Raw genomic sequence first — 14827 nt, 5'->3', positions numbered from 1 at the left:
TGGCCGACGCAATTGCTCCAAAACGGGTTTTTGGTAAATAATTCCATAATGCTTTTCCTTCACACCACTACCTTGTGATTGTACGTTGCTGTTGTAGACACTTATTTTTCCAACTCATAATCGCTCATGTACAGCATAGCGCCACCTACTGACATGGGAAAAACCAAAATATTTATTCTTCAAAAATCTATATCTCATCTTCTATTTACTCAATTGTCATCAAACTTCATACGCAGACTCTTCATAGCTCACCTGACATATACGCCAAATTTTGTGCACTTTCGCCCCTGGGGGTGCTGATTATGGCAAAAATGATATTGCAGCTTCTGATTTGTCAAACTTGGCAAGCAAACTCTTTTCAAGACCCTTATTGAGGCGCTTGCCATGGTCGACAACGCACGAAGTGCGAGACCCTATTGTTGCCATGTGTCCAATTCTGTGCTTTGTCGCCATTGTGGGAGTAATGTCTCTTGCCGCAGAAGCTGTGGAAGGTATTTCGCAGGGACGCATGCCCCCGCCCCCCCCTTGGCCGCTGGCGCGAGGGCCCGTCGAGGCCGCTTGCGGCTTTAATTTGCAGTTGTTGCTGCACAAGGGGGTCACACCAGATACTGAAAGCAAAGGTTTACATACTTTTGCCACTTTTGTAATATTGGATCATTTTCCTCAATTAATAAATGACCAAGTATAATATTTTTGTCTCATTTGTTTAACTGGGTTCTCTTCATCTACTTTAGGACTTGTGTGAAAATCTGATGATGTTTTAGGTCATATTTATGCAGAAATATATAGAAAATTTTAAAGGGTTCCCAAACTTTCAAGCACCACTGTATAGTCTTGCTTCAACTTTCCTTTTGGAAAGTAAAGGCTGTTTTTCCTGCCATTCCTCTCTTGCAGGTCAAATTTATCCAATCTCTTTCTGCTTGGAGATGTATGTCCTTTCACACCAACAGTTGCAAGAGTTACCTGCGGATCCAGTGAGGAAATTTTGGGGCTCATGGAGACTTTTAGCATCACCCGGTTTGCTCTTGGACTGAATTTGTTGGGGCAGCCAGTCCTGAACAAATTGGCTGTTGTTTAAAATCTATGCTACTTGTAACTATTTTCCTTAGAGAGGAATTATTTATTTTTAATTAATTAGACATCTTTTTAAACCCCTTGCCAGATTCATAGGCATCCACAACCTTTTTTCTGAGGTCCTAAGAGAGCTCTTTTGAGCATGGCATGATGATACCACACACTTCAACAGCAAAGAGAACACCAGACCCTAGATGTCGGGTTTAAATAAGACAGGTTCTACCTGCAGGAGGTTCTAATCAATGGCAACTAATCTGGAACCCCAGATTCTAATGTTCTTGACTTGAAAGTGTGATAAATGTAAGGGTGTACTCCCCCCCCCCCCCCCCCCCCCCCAGGGTGTCGGTACCTTTTTTCTGTAAACATTTTTATTTAAATTTGAAAATGACGACACACAACATTGGCATTTTGTAATTTGTTGGATTATATTATCTTTATTTGTAGGCATTGTATCAAAGAAAGTGAAATGTTTGCTTGTTTAAATATGTTGAAGTCTACAATTTCCATGGGATGTACTTATTTTTTCACATGACTGTGATTTTAACTAGATAACATGATACATATCCAGTAACTTATGGCAGGTATGTTTTAAATCCCATTATGCCGCTTTTCCACTACAAACGCGGCTGAGTCGGGCTGAGCCGTGCCGTGCTGAGTCGAGCTGAGCGGGGCTGTTGGAGTTGCATTTCGACTACAACCGCGCTGAACCGTGCTGGCTGGAAGTGGGTGGACACATTGGGTGGAGTTAGCGAAAGTGGGTGGACGTCACGTGATGTCGTTAAGCAGCGCAAACAGTGACATCAGTGAGCTTTTAAGCGGTAGTCTCACGACCCGGAGAGTAAACAATAAACATGGAGTCGTTAGTGTTGCTGGTCTTGGTGCTGTGGCTTGTTGTCACCGACAACGCCAACAGATACTGGCAAGAGCGTATAGATGAGGCGAGGCGCATAAGGCTTCAGAAATTCTCGTAATTCTTCTTCTTCTGGGTTTACGGTGTTTACAGATCCCAGCGTGCTCGCGGGGCGTGTGTGGACATGTGAGGACACTCCTCCTCACCAATCAGTGCACAGGGGAGTGTCTGCTCACGCCCCCAGCCTCACTCGGCTCGCTTTGGCTCGCTTCAGCCCCACTCCAAAACGGTGCGAGTTTTAGGGGCTAAGCAGGGCTGAAGCGAGCTGAGTCATGCTGTTTTTTGGTAGTCGAAACGCGAGCCGTGTCGGGCTGAAGTGAGCTGAAGCGAGCTGAAGTGAGCTGAAAAAGGGTAGTGGAAAAGGGCCATTAGTGAAAATTAAATTTGCACATAAATTTACACAGCAGCTTTTGTAGGATACATTTTTACATATTAATTGAATGAACTAAGGCGGCACGGTGGTGTAGTGGTTAGCGCTGTTGCCTCACAGCAAGAAGGTCCGGGTTCGAGCCCCGTGGCCGGCGAGGGCCTTTCTGTGCGGAGTTTGCATGTTCTCCCCGTGTCTGCGTGGGTTTCCTCCGGGTGCTCCGGTTTCCCCCACAGTCCAAAGACATGCAGGTTAGGTTAACTGGTGACTCTAAATTGACCGTAGGTGTGAATGTGAGTGTGAATGGTTGTCTGTGTCTGTGTGTCAGCCCTGTGATGACCTGGCGACTTGTCCAGGGTGTACCCCGCCTTTCGCCCATAGTCAGCTGGGATAGGCTTCAGCTTGCCTGCGACCCTGTAGAACAGGATAAAGCGGCTAGAGATAATGAGATGAGATGAATGAACTAAGTTCCTTGTGTCCAGCTTGATAAATGAGGCCCACTGACCCTTTTTATTTCAGACAAATCTTTGAATCAGTCATACTGTATATCCAGGACCAGAGCTATACTGCAATAAACCAACATTAGCTCACAAACACTTATGGTAAATAAATATTATTTATGTAAAAATATTTTGGATTTGTAGGAAAACCCATTTAATGACAGAACTGACAGTAAAGTTGTGTATTTTTGTATCTGTCTATTTAGAGGTCAGAACACAAGGGACAGATATTTACCACAGAGGTCTAATTCAACAGCACAGCTTGGCCATACCAAAGACATAGATCCTTTGAGGAGTAAAAATGTACTTTTGCATAAATTAAATTCAATATTTATTGTCATTTACACTTGTGCCTGCACATTGTTCATGAAAAGAGGGGTGGGGGTGGAGGCCACAAAAGGCATAAATACAGATAAACAGAGAACACAGGCATATCAATAAAAACACGAATGTCAGTGGAAAATAAAGAAATATTTTTTAAAGTATCAATAAGAACACGAGTGTCACATATGTGTAAATTTGCTTTGACTTGAGGTCATGTATGTTTGAGGTAATTGTAATCGAGCTGTGCGTGTGACGTTGTAAACATCAAGTGACACTGTGTAGATATTAGGCAGCAGTGCAAAATATAAACGTATTCATTATTGACATGGCAGCAGTGCAAATGTGCATTCTGATGAAAAGCCTTGCCTGCATTTTCCTATAGAAACTAAATACACCTTAGTGCTTGTCTACTGTTCGATGAAACTAAAAAATAGTCAAAAACCTTGACACACCTTTATGATAGAACAATATTGACATGAACCATTGTTCTTATTCCTGTGGACCTCCTTTAATTTGAAGACATTGAATAAATCTATGAACAAAATATAATTGTGTAACTTTTCTACAGATATGCAAGACCAGGCAGTGTAAAGAATACATAGATGCCAAAAGGGAGATATATGCGAATTGGATGAGGTAAGGAATACATCAGTTGTTGGGTCTTTGTTTAGTTATTGATTTTACAGCTCCTAATTTCTTGCAAGAACTTTATCTTCCTCATATCACTGACATCTCCCTCATGCTTTTGGTCAGTCTGTAGCTCTGATGTGATTTTTACCTTTTGTGCCACTTTTTTTTTTTTGCCTCATTCTTTTAGGTATGTGAATTGTGCCTGTAAAATTGAAGAACAGAATCTTGTGGCCTTTCAGTATCGAGGGGGAATTCTGTATCGTTGCTGTAGTCCCATTAACCCAGGGCAGGAGCTCTTGGTGTGGTATGAAGAGAGATATGCCAAAGAAATTGGTCCTGCCTTTGATGATCTCTGGAACAAAAAGTGCTCAATGAATGGTGAAGTGCATGCATGCATACATACATACATACATACATACATACATACATACATCAAATCATTTCAGTTCTATTCAGTTATATTTGTATAGTGTCACAAAAGAATGTTTCAAACAGGCAATGTTTGTTTGGATCAGGCACTGGCATCCCGTCAGGCATGAGTATTAACATATAGCTCAACCATAGTTATGAAACCCCAACATCTGGACCTTTACCCTAGAGAAAAGCTATTTAACAAAATGCCTGTATAAACTAATAGGTTTTAAACCAAGACTTAAGGATTGAGACTGTACTGCAGTCAGAAAATAATGGGAAAATTATTCCATAGTTGGAGAGCTTTGTTGGAGAATTACCCTAGCTCTGCTATAGGCTTCATTGTTCTAGGTGCTAAAAAAACAACCTGCACCTTTGGAATTAAACAGAAGTGCTGGGTCATAAAAGACGAAAAGTTCATTCAGACACTGTAGTGTGGGACCGTTCAGTGGGTTTATTTATTGCTTCTGTACAGTTTGCTTACATTGGGACTCATTTATTATAAATCATTTTGTAAAGCTGTGTGTACAAACCTGATTCCAAAAAAAGTTGGGATGCTGTGCAAAACATAAAAAAGAATACAATGATTTGCAGATACATTTTGACCTATACTCAATACAATACAAAGGCAAAATTTTGAATAGACTTTATTGGTTTTGTAAATATACATTCATATTTGATGCCTGTAACACATTCCAAAAATGTTGGGATAAGGACAACACAAGACTGGGAAAATTGTGGAATGCTAAAAAAAACCCACCGGTTTGAAACATTCTACAGGTAAACAGGTTAATTGGAAATTAGAAATTTTGTCATTCACAAACAAATATCGGACAAGGTTCACAACTTTTGTGACAACTGCATGGACAAATAGTCTAACAGTTCAAAAACATTTCCCAGTTTACAATTGCAAGAAATTTAGTGATTTCACCATCGACAATCCATAATATTAACAAAAGATTCAAAGAAGCCAGGGAAATCTCAGCACATAAGGGGCAAAGCCGAAAACAAATGCTGAATGCTTGTGACCTTTTATCCCTCAGGCATCACTGCATTAAAAAACAACACAATTGTATAAATGATGTTACTACATAGGCTTGGGAATTCTGCAGCAGTTCATTGCTGCATCTACCATGCAAAGTGAAAGCCAAATATCATCCAAAAATGCCCCAGAATTCTATGGGCCTGCTATGGAGTCCCACAGACACATCTGGGATCAAGCCCCTATGGCTGAGTAGTGGTGTGCATGACTGACTTGTCTACCAAATTTCATGAGTTTTCAAATATTTCCAAGGTGTCAAATCTGTATTTTTGAACTAGGTGGCACTGTGGAGTTATTGAAGCCCACCTAGACTGATTTACCGTAGAAACTCAAATTATATCCGAGGATAAATATATGTGAAAAGTTTCATTAGTCTTTAGCCATCATAAGCCCCTCAAAACAGTGCAGGAAAATTTCTAAATCCCACATTCCATCCAACATGGCTGACTTCCTGTTGGGCTGCATCAAATACAACCAAGTGAGCTTTGTCCTGTATCACATGAGTATCGATCACACTAAATCTTGTGCCGATCTGACCAACTTCATCTCAACTATAGCTTGTTCTGTCCATGTCCACATGGTGGTGGTATACCAGAGGGTGTCTTTGGGCATGTTGATATCTTCAGAACCATGATATCCTGTAAACTCTGAAGTTTGAGCCGAATCAGGCAATGCATGGTGAATTATGACTCACTTCCTGTTTGCATGCCGTAATGTATAAATTTATTGGTTCGCCATTTCAAAATCTTGTGACCTATTGCAATTCCCTTCACAATTTAACATCAGGAACATCTTGACATGACGTATACCAAATATGGCATTAATCCAGCAAACTGCCTAGGAGGAGTTCATTAAAATGTATAACATATAAAAATGCACAAAACCAGAAATATCTCACTTCCTGTTGAGTATGGCTGATGCAATGTATAGGCAGTTTTGTTCGTCTCGGGGTACTCCACACACCTACCAAATTTGACATGGATAGATGAAACTATATACCAGGCAGGAGTCTCAATGACATGGGGGGTGCTATGGAGTCCCCCGGACACACCTGGGGTCAAGCCCCTATGGCGGAGTAGCGGTGTGCATGATTTGTGTGTGTACCAAATTTCATGAGTTTTCGAATATGTACAGGGTGTCATATTTGTATTTTTGAAATAGGTGGCACTATGGAGTTAATGAAGCCCACCTAGAAGAATTTACCATATCACCTCAAATTGTATCATAGGACAAATGTATGTGCAGTTTCATGGGTTTTAGCCATGGTAAGCCCCTCAAACAGCATGGGAAAAATCCCACATTCCATCCAGCATGGCTGACCTGTTGGGCAGAGTCAAATAGAACCAAGTGAAAATTGTCCTGTATCACAAGACTATCGATCACACCAAATTTGATGCCGATCCGAGCAACCATAGCCTGTTCTCAGGGGCACTATCGAGCTCCGGGACCATGCCCAGTCCCTTGCTCAATGCAACTTTGTGATTTTTTTTTTTTTTAATGCATATTTGATCAGTGTGCCAAAATTCGTGACTTTTCGAGCATCGCAAGTGCCTCAAAAATGAGTTTTCATGCAGAGAAAAAATAATAATAATTAAAAGAAGAGGAGGAGGAGGAATAAGAAAAAACATGCCAAAAATAATAGGGCTTTTTACCTACGGTGCAGGCACCTCGGTGTTCAGGCCCTAATAAATCGTTATGTGGGATTGAGCTTAAGAGTTTAAGGTATAAATTTATACTTAATTGTAGGTCCTATAGCTTAGGTTTTTTGGCTTGTGATATGAATATAGTGAAAAGCAAGCTGGGCAAGTCCTGTTAGATTTTAACAGGGTGTGGGAACTTTGTGCATTGACATAACATACTGTATTCCTGGACTGCACTATAGACTGCATATAAAGGGTGTGCACCATCTTTTTATGTTTATGGTATCATTAACATGCATGTTCACAAGCCAAAATGATAAGATGCTGCAGCAGGCTTACTGCTGCAGCAGGCTTACTGCACACGTGTCGGCTGTCCAGCTACTGCTTGTATTCATTAATAGGGTATCCCTGTACTTACTATACCCTGTGTATGTACATGGTACATGTGCCGTTTTGGGGGTGAGCCTCACTTTGAATTTTAAGACCGCGGCTGGATCGGTCTCTGAGAGATGTTGATTTTTGCACCGGCTCTGAAGAAAATCTGCTTGAAATCCCCCGAGTCTTGGGAACTAAGACTTGTTCACATGCAACTTACACAATCATTGTAAAGTTATCTCAGTCTGTTAGACTCAGGAGCTCTGATTGCAGTTACTGACTTTGTATTATAGACATGCAACTCTTGCAATCTTTTTTGGGTCTCATCATTTTTCAGAAGCTATCTAAAGTACCCAATGAGGATTATTTGGCATTGAGTACTTGCACTGCATTTTTTGATTATGTAAGCTGCAGGATCCGTGAGCTTCTCTGACCTTGTACATCACATACTGACATTCAATTTACTTCATTTTGTGTTGTTTACTTGGCTGGGCTAACCAGTCTGGTGGCAGACTTGTTCTCATGACAGGGGTTGCCTTCAGGGTAGTGGCAACTACTTCAGGAACTGTATGATTTGGATTGAGTGAAGTGTCATTTAAGTAGATGTGTTCACTATCATAGACATCTCCAACAGCCTTCTGTAGCACTCTTCCTTGTGAATTTGCACACAATCCAAGCTATTCTCTGTTCTTCATTTCTTGAATTACATATTAGTAAGTCTTCATTCATGTAAAATCTCAAATGTTTTTTTACGTAACCTCAAACACTCATTTACACTGGGATAATAGTTATAATTCATGTTAAATTCCTTATATTTTTGTCCTTTCACTTCTGCAGATGTAAACAACTCTCTGTTGCAAGTCTTTTCCTGCTCAGTATGTCCACTTTCCTATGCATCTCAAATTGACCTCCACAAACACATCCAAAGATGCCACGATGAGGTGTATGTGAGACTCCAGGAATCAGGAGAGATTAAATATGAGCTGCTGATCCCTTCCAAAAGTTCCAGTAGTCAGCCAACATCATCTGATACTCTCAGTTCTGACACTTCTCAGAATGCCATATGGAAAGAAATTTACCACTGTTCAGACTGTGAAAAGAGTTTTGATAATCAGAATACCCTCAAAACACATCAGTGCAGTCACGCAGGAGAAAAGCAACATCAATGCTCACTGTATGGAAAGAGTTTCTATCAGCAGAGTGACCTCCAAAAACACCAGCACATGCACACAGGTGAGAAGCCATATCATTGTTCACAGTGTGGGAAGAGTTTTGCTCAACAGGGTCATCTCAAAAAACACCAGCGTGCTCACACAGGAGAGAAACCATATCACTGCTCACAGTGTGGAAAGAGTTTTACTCGTCACTGTCATCTCCAACGACACCAGCGTGTTCACACAGGAGAGAAACCATATCACTGCTTACAGTGTGGAAAGAGCTTTACTCAACTTGGTGTTCTCCAAAAACACCAGCGCATTCACACAGGAGAGAAACCATATCATTGCTCACAGTGTGGAAAGAATTTTAATCAGCTGTGTGATCTCCAACGACACCAACGCATTCACACAGGAGAGAAGCCATATCGCTGCCTACAGTGTGGAAAGCGTTTTATTCGACGGAGTCATCTCCAAAAACACCAGTACATTCACACAGGAGAGAAGCCATATCGCTGCTCCATGTGTGGAAAGAGTTTTAATCAGCAGAGTTATCTCCAACGACACCAGCGTGTTCACACAGGAGAGAAGCCATATCACTGCTCACTGTGTGGAAAGAGTTATAATCAGCTGAGTGATCTCCACCGACACCAGCGCGTTCACACAGGAGAGAAGCCGTATCACTGCTCAAAGTGTGGGAAGAGTTTTACTCGATATAATCATCTCCAACAACACCAGCACCTTCACACAGGAGAGAAGCCATATCACTGCTCACAGTGTGGTAAGAGTTTTATTCGACAGAGTCATCTCCAACAACACCAGCGCATTCACACAGGAGAGAAACCTCATCACTGCTCACAGTGTGGAAAGAGTTTTAATCAGCGGAGTGATCTCCGCCGACACCAACGCATTCACACAGGAGAGAAGGTGTATCACTGCTCATAGTGTGGGGAAAGTTTTACTCAACGTAGTAATCTCTGAAAACACCAGCACATTCCAGAGATGGGTACGCGACTTGGACTTGAGTTGCACTTCAGTTGCACATGCAGTGACTTGAGACTTGACTTCAGACTTGTCCTCAAAAGGCTTGAGACTCAAATCAGTCTTAATTTGGGAGTCCTGAACAATCTTTATTTTTTTATTTTTTGATGCATAAACATTAAGGAAATGTCTGGTGAGCTGAATGTCTTTCCTTCCATTACTGTAATGCACAACTTGATGCATGCATACAGCTACAGGTAACCAACAACACTGTGACCATGGCAGCAAACACACCTGTACCGATTGTGATAAGATTTGGCTCTATTGCCTTCATTCAAAATGCAAACAAATGGATGGCCACATGCAAGGTGTGTGGCGTGAAAATGTAGTATGCTGGATCAAACATGTCAGATTTTATAAAGCACCTCAAAACACACCCAGATAGCTCAGTCAGTCACTTATTAATGTGAAAGATAAGTTCGGAGTCATGCCGATGGACAGTTAGCAAACATTTATTAGTAATGTTGGCTACAAGCAAGTTATCCTACAGGTTTGTTGTTGACCACATAACGCTACAGATTTATTAGGATGTCATTACACTGGGTTTGAGAGGTTAAAGTTATGTGTTAATTAGCAGTGGATTATAAACTGCCCTTAGTTGGAGACCCAGTGAAGTTATACAGTATGGTTGTAGCCACCTCTTAAATATTATTGGAAAAATACGTTACAGCTATTGGCCTATTGCTTGCTTAATAATGTTAGCAATATTTTCCTGTTACCTTGAGTAACTTTAGTCTATATACATTTGTAGCTGCTCTCTTTCCGTTCTGGAAGAAAAAGATTGATCAAGCCTGCAATATTTACTTCAAACCAGTTCTTTTCTCAGAACTCTGTGGCTCCAGATGGATTTCATACACAGAAAATGTTAGCAAAATCATCCCGAAGTTAGTACTATAACAACCAAATTGATTTTACATGTTCATTTACAGGTTTACTGATTTCAAGAAAGAGAGAGAAAAAAAAGCTGGCCAGTGCAGAGAGACAAAGCAGCATTGATTCTTGAGTCAGGCAAGAGGTGTGCAGGTACAACCCCAATTCCAAAAAAATTGAGACACTGTGTAAATCATAAGTAAAAACAATGTGAAGATTTGGAAATCCTATATTTAATTGAAAATAGTACAAAGACAACATATCAACTGTTGAAACTGAGAAATTTTGGTTTTTTAAAAAAATATATGCTCATTTTGAATTTGATGTCAGGAACATGTTTCAAAAAAGTTGGGACAGGGGCATGTTTACCACTGTGTTGCATCATCTTTACTTTTAACAACACACTGTAAACATTTGGGAACTGAGGAGACCAACTGTTGTAGTTTTGAAAGAGAAATGTTGTCCCATTCTTGCCTGATATACAATTTCAGTTGCTCAACAGTTCCGGTCTCCTTTGTCATATTTTGCACTTCATAGTGTGCCACATGTTTTAAATGGGAGACAGGTCTGGACTGCAGACAGGCTAGTTTAGCACCAGAACTCTTACTATGGAGCCATGCAGTTTTAGTATGTGCAGAAAGCAGTTTGGCATTGTCTTGCTGAAAGAAGGAAGGCCTTCCCTGAAACAGACTTTGTCTGGATGGCAGCATGTTGCTCTGAAACATGTATAATATCATTCAGCATTAATGATGCCTTCCCAGATGTACAAGCTACTCATGTCCTGTGCACTAATGCACCCTCATACGCTTTTGAACTGTGTACTGATAAGCCAGATGGTCCCTCTCCTCTTTAGCCTGGAGGATGTGGTGTCCATGATTTCTAAAAAGAATTTCTACTTTTGATTCGTCAGACCTTGGGACACTTTTCCACTTTGCCTCAGTCCATCATAAAAGTGCTCAGGCCTAGAGAAGGTGGCGATGTTTCTTGATATTGTTATATATGGTTTTAACTTGCATTTGTGGATGCAGTAATGAACTGTCTTCACAGAAGATGGGTTTCTGAAGTGTTCCTGAGCCCATACAGCGATTTCCAGTACAGACACGTGTCTGCTTTTAATGCAGTTTCACCTGAGGGCCTGAAGATCACAGGCATCCAATGTCAGTTTTCAGCCTTGTCTCTTGCATACAGAGATTTCTCCAGATTCTCTGAATCTTTTAATATTATATACCATAGATCATGTGATCCCCAAATTCTTTGCAGTTTTACATTGAGGAATGTTATTCTTAAATTGTTGCGCTATTTGCCCACGCAGTCTTTCACAGAGCAGAGAACCCCTTCCTGTCTTTACTTCTGAGAGAGACACCCTCTCTGTGATGTTCTTATACATAGTCATGTTACTGACCTGTTGCCAAGTCACCAAATTAGGGTTTTTTTTTAGCATTACACAACTTTTTCAGTCTTCTGTTGCCCCATCCCAACTTTTCTGCAACATGTTGTTGACATCAAATTCAAAATGAGCATATATTTTTCATAAAACAATGACATTTCTCAGTTTCAACATGTCTTTGTACTATTTTCAATGAAATATAGGGTTTCCATGATTTTTTGCAAATCTTCATATTCTGTTTGTATTTATATTTTACACAATGTCCCAACTTTTTTTGGGATTGTATATAACCAGGGCCATCCCAGACAGAAGGCCATTACTGAATCCATAATACAGGACCTCATCATTTTTATGCAACCTGCCTCTGTCTTTGACAAGCCTAGTTTCAAGAATTACATTGTGGAAGAGAGATACTGCCCAATAATTTGATGCACCATAACCAGATGTCTGAGTGAGCTAGCAGCAGAGAATGAGTCCAGGATAAAATCTAAACTACAAAAGACAGATACTGTGTCTGACTGTGGATATTTGGATTGACGGGAGCACATGTAGCTTTTTAGGGGTAACCGCCCACTTTATGGAAATGGAGAAAAACAGCCCAAGGCTGCAGAAGCTGCTTTTAAGTTGCAAACTATTTACAAGGTCACACACTAGAGAAAGAATAACTGAGAAATTTGAGGAAATTTGTGACAACTTCAACAGGGGTGATAGCGTTCCGGCGCGCCGTGGCCGCCGGAACGCTATCACACATTGTCCTGTGTCATTCTGAGATGCGCAGATAGACAGTAAAGGGAATTCCGAATTCCCTTTACTGTCTATCTGCGCATCTCAGAATGACACAGGACAATGGGCGAACTAGATTTTTTTTTTTTTTTCCCCCAGCCATGGCGCGCCGGAACGCTATCACCCCTGTTTCAATATAAAATGCAGATTAATTACATTGAGAGAATGCCTCAAATATGAAGAAAGCCTTCAGTTTGTTTTCCCTTGGCTACAACTGCCAGAGAAGATGGTGAAGATGACCAGGAAAACATCAGCCTCTGGGAGGACATGAGTAAGGATTACCAAGATGATGTACAATCCATCCAAAGCAGCTGAAGGCAACAGTGGCTCCAGTGCTTTGCACATGCATTGCAGCTTGTTGCATGAGATGGACTGAAGGTGGCAAACATTCTGAACAGTGCAATAGCAAAGGTGATGAAATTCTGCAGTTTACTTCATTCCACTTGTGGGCTGAAGGAAGCATTTGAATCAGAGTATAGAGCTGATAGCAGTGTTCACTCTGCTGTATCAACATGATGGAACACAGCTTTCCGCCTTGTGGAGGCAATCGCTGACCTGGATCCCCAAGGTCTAAATGCTCTCCTGGAAGACCAAGGACATATAAAAGCTTGCTCAGCCAGAGAATGGAGTCAGTTGAAAGAACTTGTGGAGATTTTGTCCTCATTTCTTCTAGTAGCAGACCTCACTCAGTAGGAGAAAGTGGTGACTCTCAGTGTGGCTCTCCCTTGTGTACTCTCACTCAACAGTCATCTTGTCACCTGGTTAGTTTGGTGAAGGTACTGCAGAAGTCACTCTGACGCTGTTTTCAGGGAATCTTTGTGAATGTCAGAATGGATGACTTGGCTCAACCTGCTTGCAGAGCTTCCATTTGGAGATATGGGCTACATAATGTATGCACTACTAGACCCATCTTTCTGCCTCTTTTGGCTAGATCAAGATGTCATTGCACCAGTTGAAGTCAAGAGTCAGGTGAAGGAGATGATAATTGGTAGGTATAAATACATACTATTTCCAAACACAGTAATATCACATTATGCATTAAATCTTGATTGATTAATTTACTTAACCATCGTCACTGTGTGTATATCAATGTCATATTGTAACTAACCATGCTTTTTCTGGAACATTTTCAGACCTTGTCTTGGCTGAGGCTTGGAAAGTCCTCATACTGGAGAATAGGAGTGGAGGAGATGATAAGCCACCACCTGCTAAAACTCCACGTCTTTTCTCTGGCTACCAGGGGGGGAAAAGCAACAAGAAGAATATAGATATGGCTCATCTGCCAAAGCTGAGCTTGTCTGCCATTTCCACACGTCCACTGATTAACTGGACTACTTGAAATTCTGGAAAAGGCATGGAAAGGTCTTCCCAAGGCTCTATCTTGTGGCTATGAGATTGCTTGCTGTTCCTGCCACTAGTGCACCAATGCAGAGTGTATTTAATCATGGAGTCCTTATCATGTGCCCTCATTGAGCTAGGCTTAGTGCAAAGACACTCAACCTTGATGTTTTTGGAATGCAACAATTCTGTTACATAAGACTTTTCTAGGTCTGAAAAGTCTGGAGGACACCTAAAATTTTAATAGAATGTTTTGTGGCCCTTATCTAGGGTATTAAGAGAAGTCGTCAAGAAAGTCCTTTTCTAGGTTTCTGATCTGAACACTTCTGCCCATCAGTAGGAGGGTTTAAGAAGCGGTCATCGTTGGCTGTTCCTGGAACAACTGTTGGCCTATTAAATGACTCCTTATTGGCATGGGCTTTATCGTTGTAACTGTTGGTGGTGGTGGTTGTTTTTGTTAAATAACAATAAGAAAATGATCTGTCATCTGTTCTTGTTGCACTGTGGTTGGGGCCAGGTCACGTTGAGTTTTTCTTCAAAAATGTAAATACTGAAAAATGTTAAGCAACCAGAAGGTTGTGCCATCCAGCCAACAAAGAAATTACTGATAATTAATGCTTTTTTATAACTGATGCTCAACACAGACAAACATCATTTTATCCTGTGGTGTAGACTGAAGAAAATAATGCAAATGTTGAAAAATAGTTATTAACTTGAAAGCTTTCATTGTGTGTTGTTTCATATTGCATTGCAATAGTCTTTAAAAAGTGATCATTGATTAATTATTTGATATATGCTGATACTGTATGCTAATAGATGATGGTGCAGTATATGCTTTGAATTTCTGAGATAGAGCAATGCAACATAATAAGCAGACTGGATGGCATGTAGCTGATGAGAGAATGCTCATTACAACCTTGAGACTTGACTAGGACTTGCAAAAAATGGTTTGTGCATTTACACAGGAGAGAAGCCGAATCA

The 14827-nt window shown here is 40.8% G+C and overlaps 1 protein-coding gene across 3 annotated transcripts in view; it reads left to right on the top strand.

Moving 5' to 3' along the window:
• LOC132891478 (zinc finger protein 883-like) overlaps nt 1–12450 on the top strand; it is a 90372-nt gene extending 77922 nt beyond the window's left edge. For all 3 annotated transcript variants that reach the window (XM_060929076.1, XM_060929073.1, XM_060929075.1), the window contains 3 exons: nt 3744–3811; nt 3993–4183; nt 8111–12450. In XM_060929076.1, coding sequence (XP_060785059.1) covers nt 3744–3811; nt 3993–4183; nt 8111–9372 — 1521 coding nt within the window. In that variant the 3' untranslated portion in view covers nt 9373–12450. The remainder of the gene's footprint in view (nt 1–3743; nt 3812–3992; nt 4184–8110) is intronic.
• The last annotated feature ends 2377 nt before the right edge of the window (nt 12451–14827 follow it).

Source organism: Neoarius graeffei, chromosome 9 (assembly GCF_027579695.1).
Source record: "Neoarius graeffei isolate fNeoGra1 chromosome 9, fNeoGra1.pri, whole genome shotgun sequence".
Lineage (NCBI taxonomy): Eukaryota > Metazoa > Chordata > Actinopteri > Siluriformes > Ariidae > Neoarius > Neoarius graeffei.
This window is presented reverse-complemented; position numbering and strand designations above follow the sequence as displayed.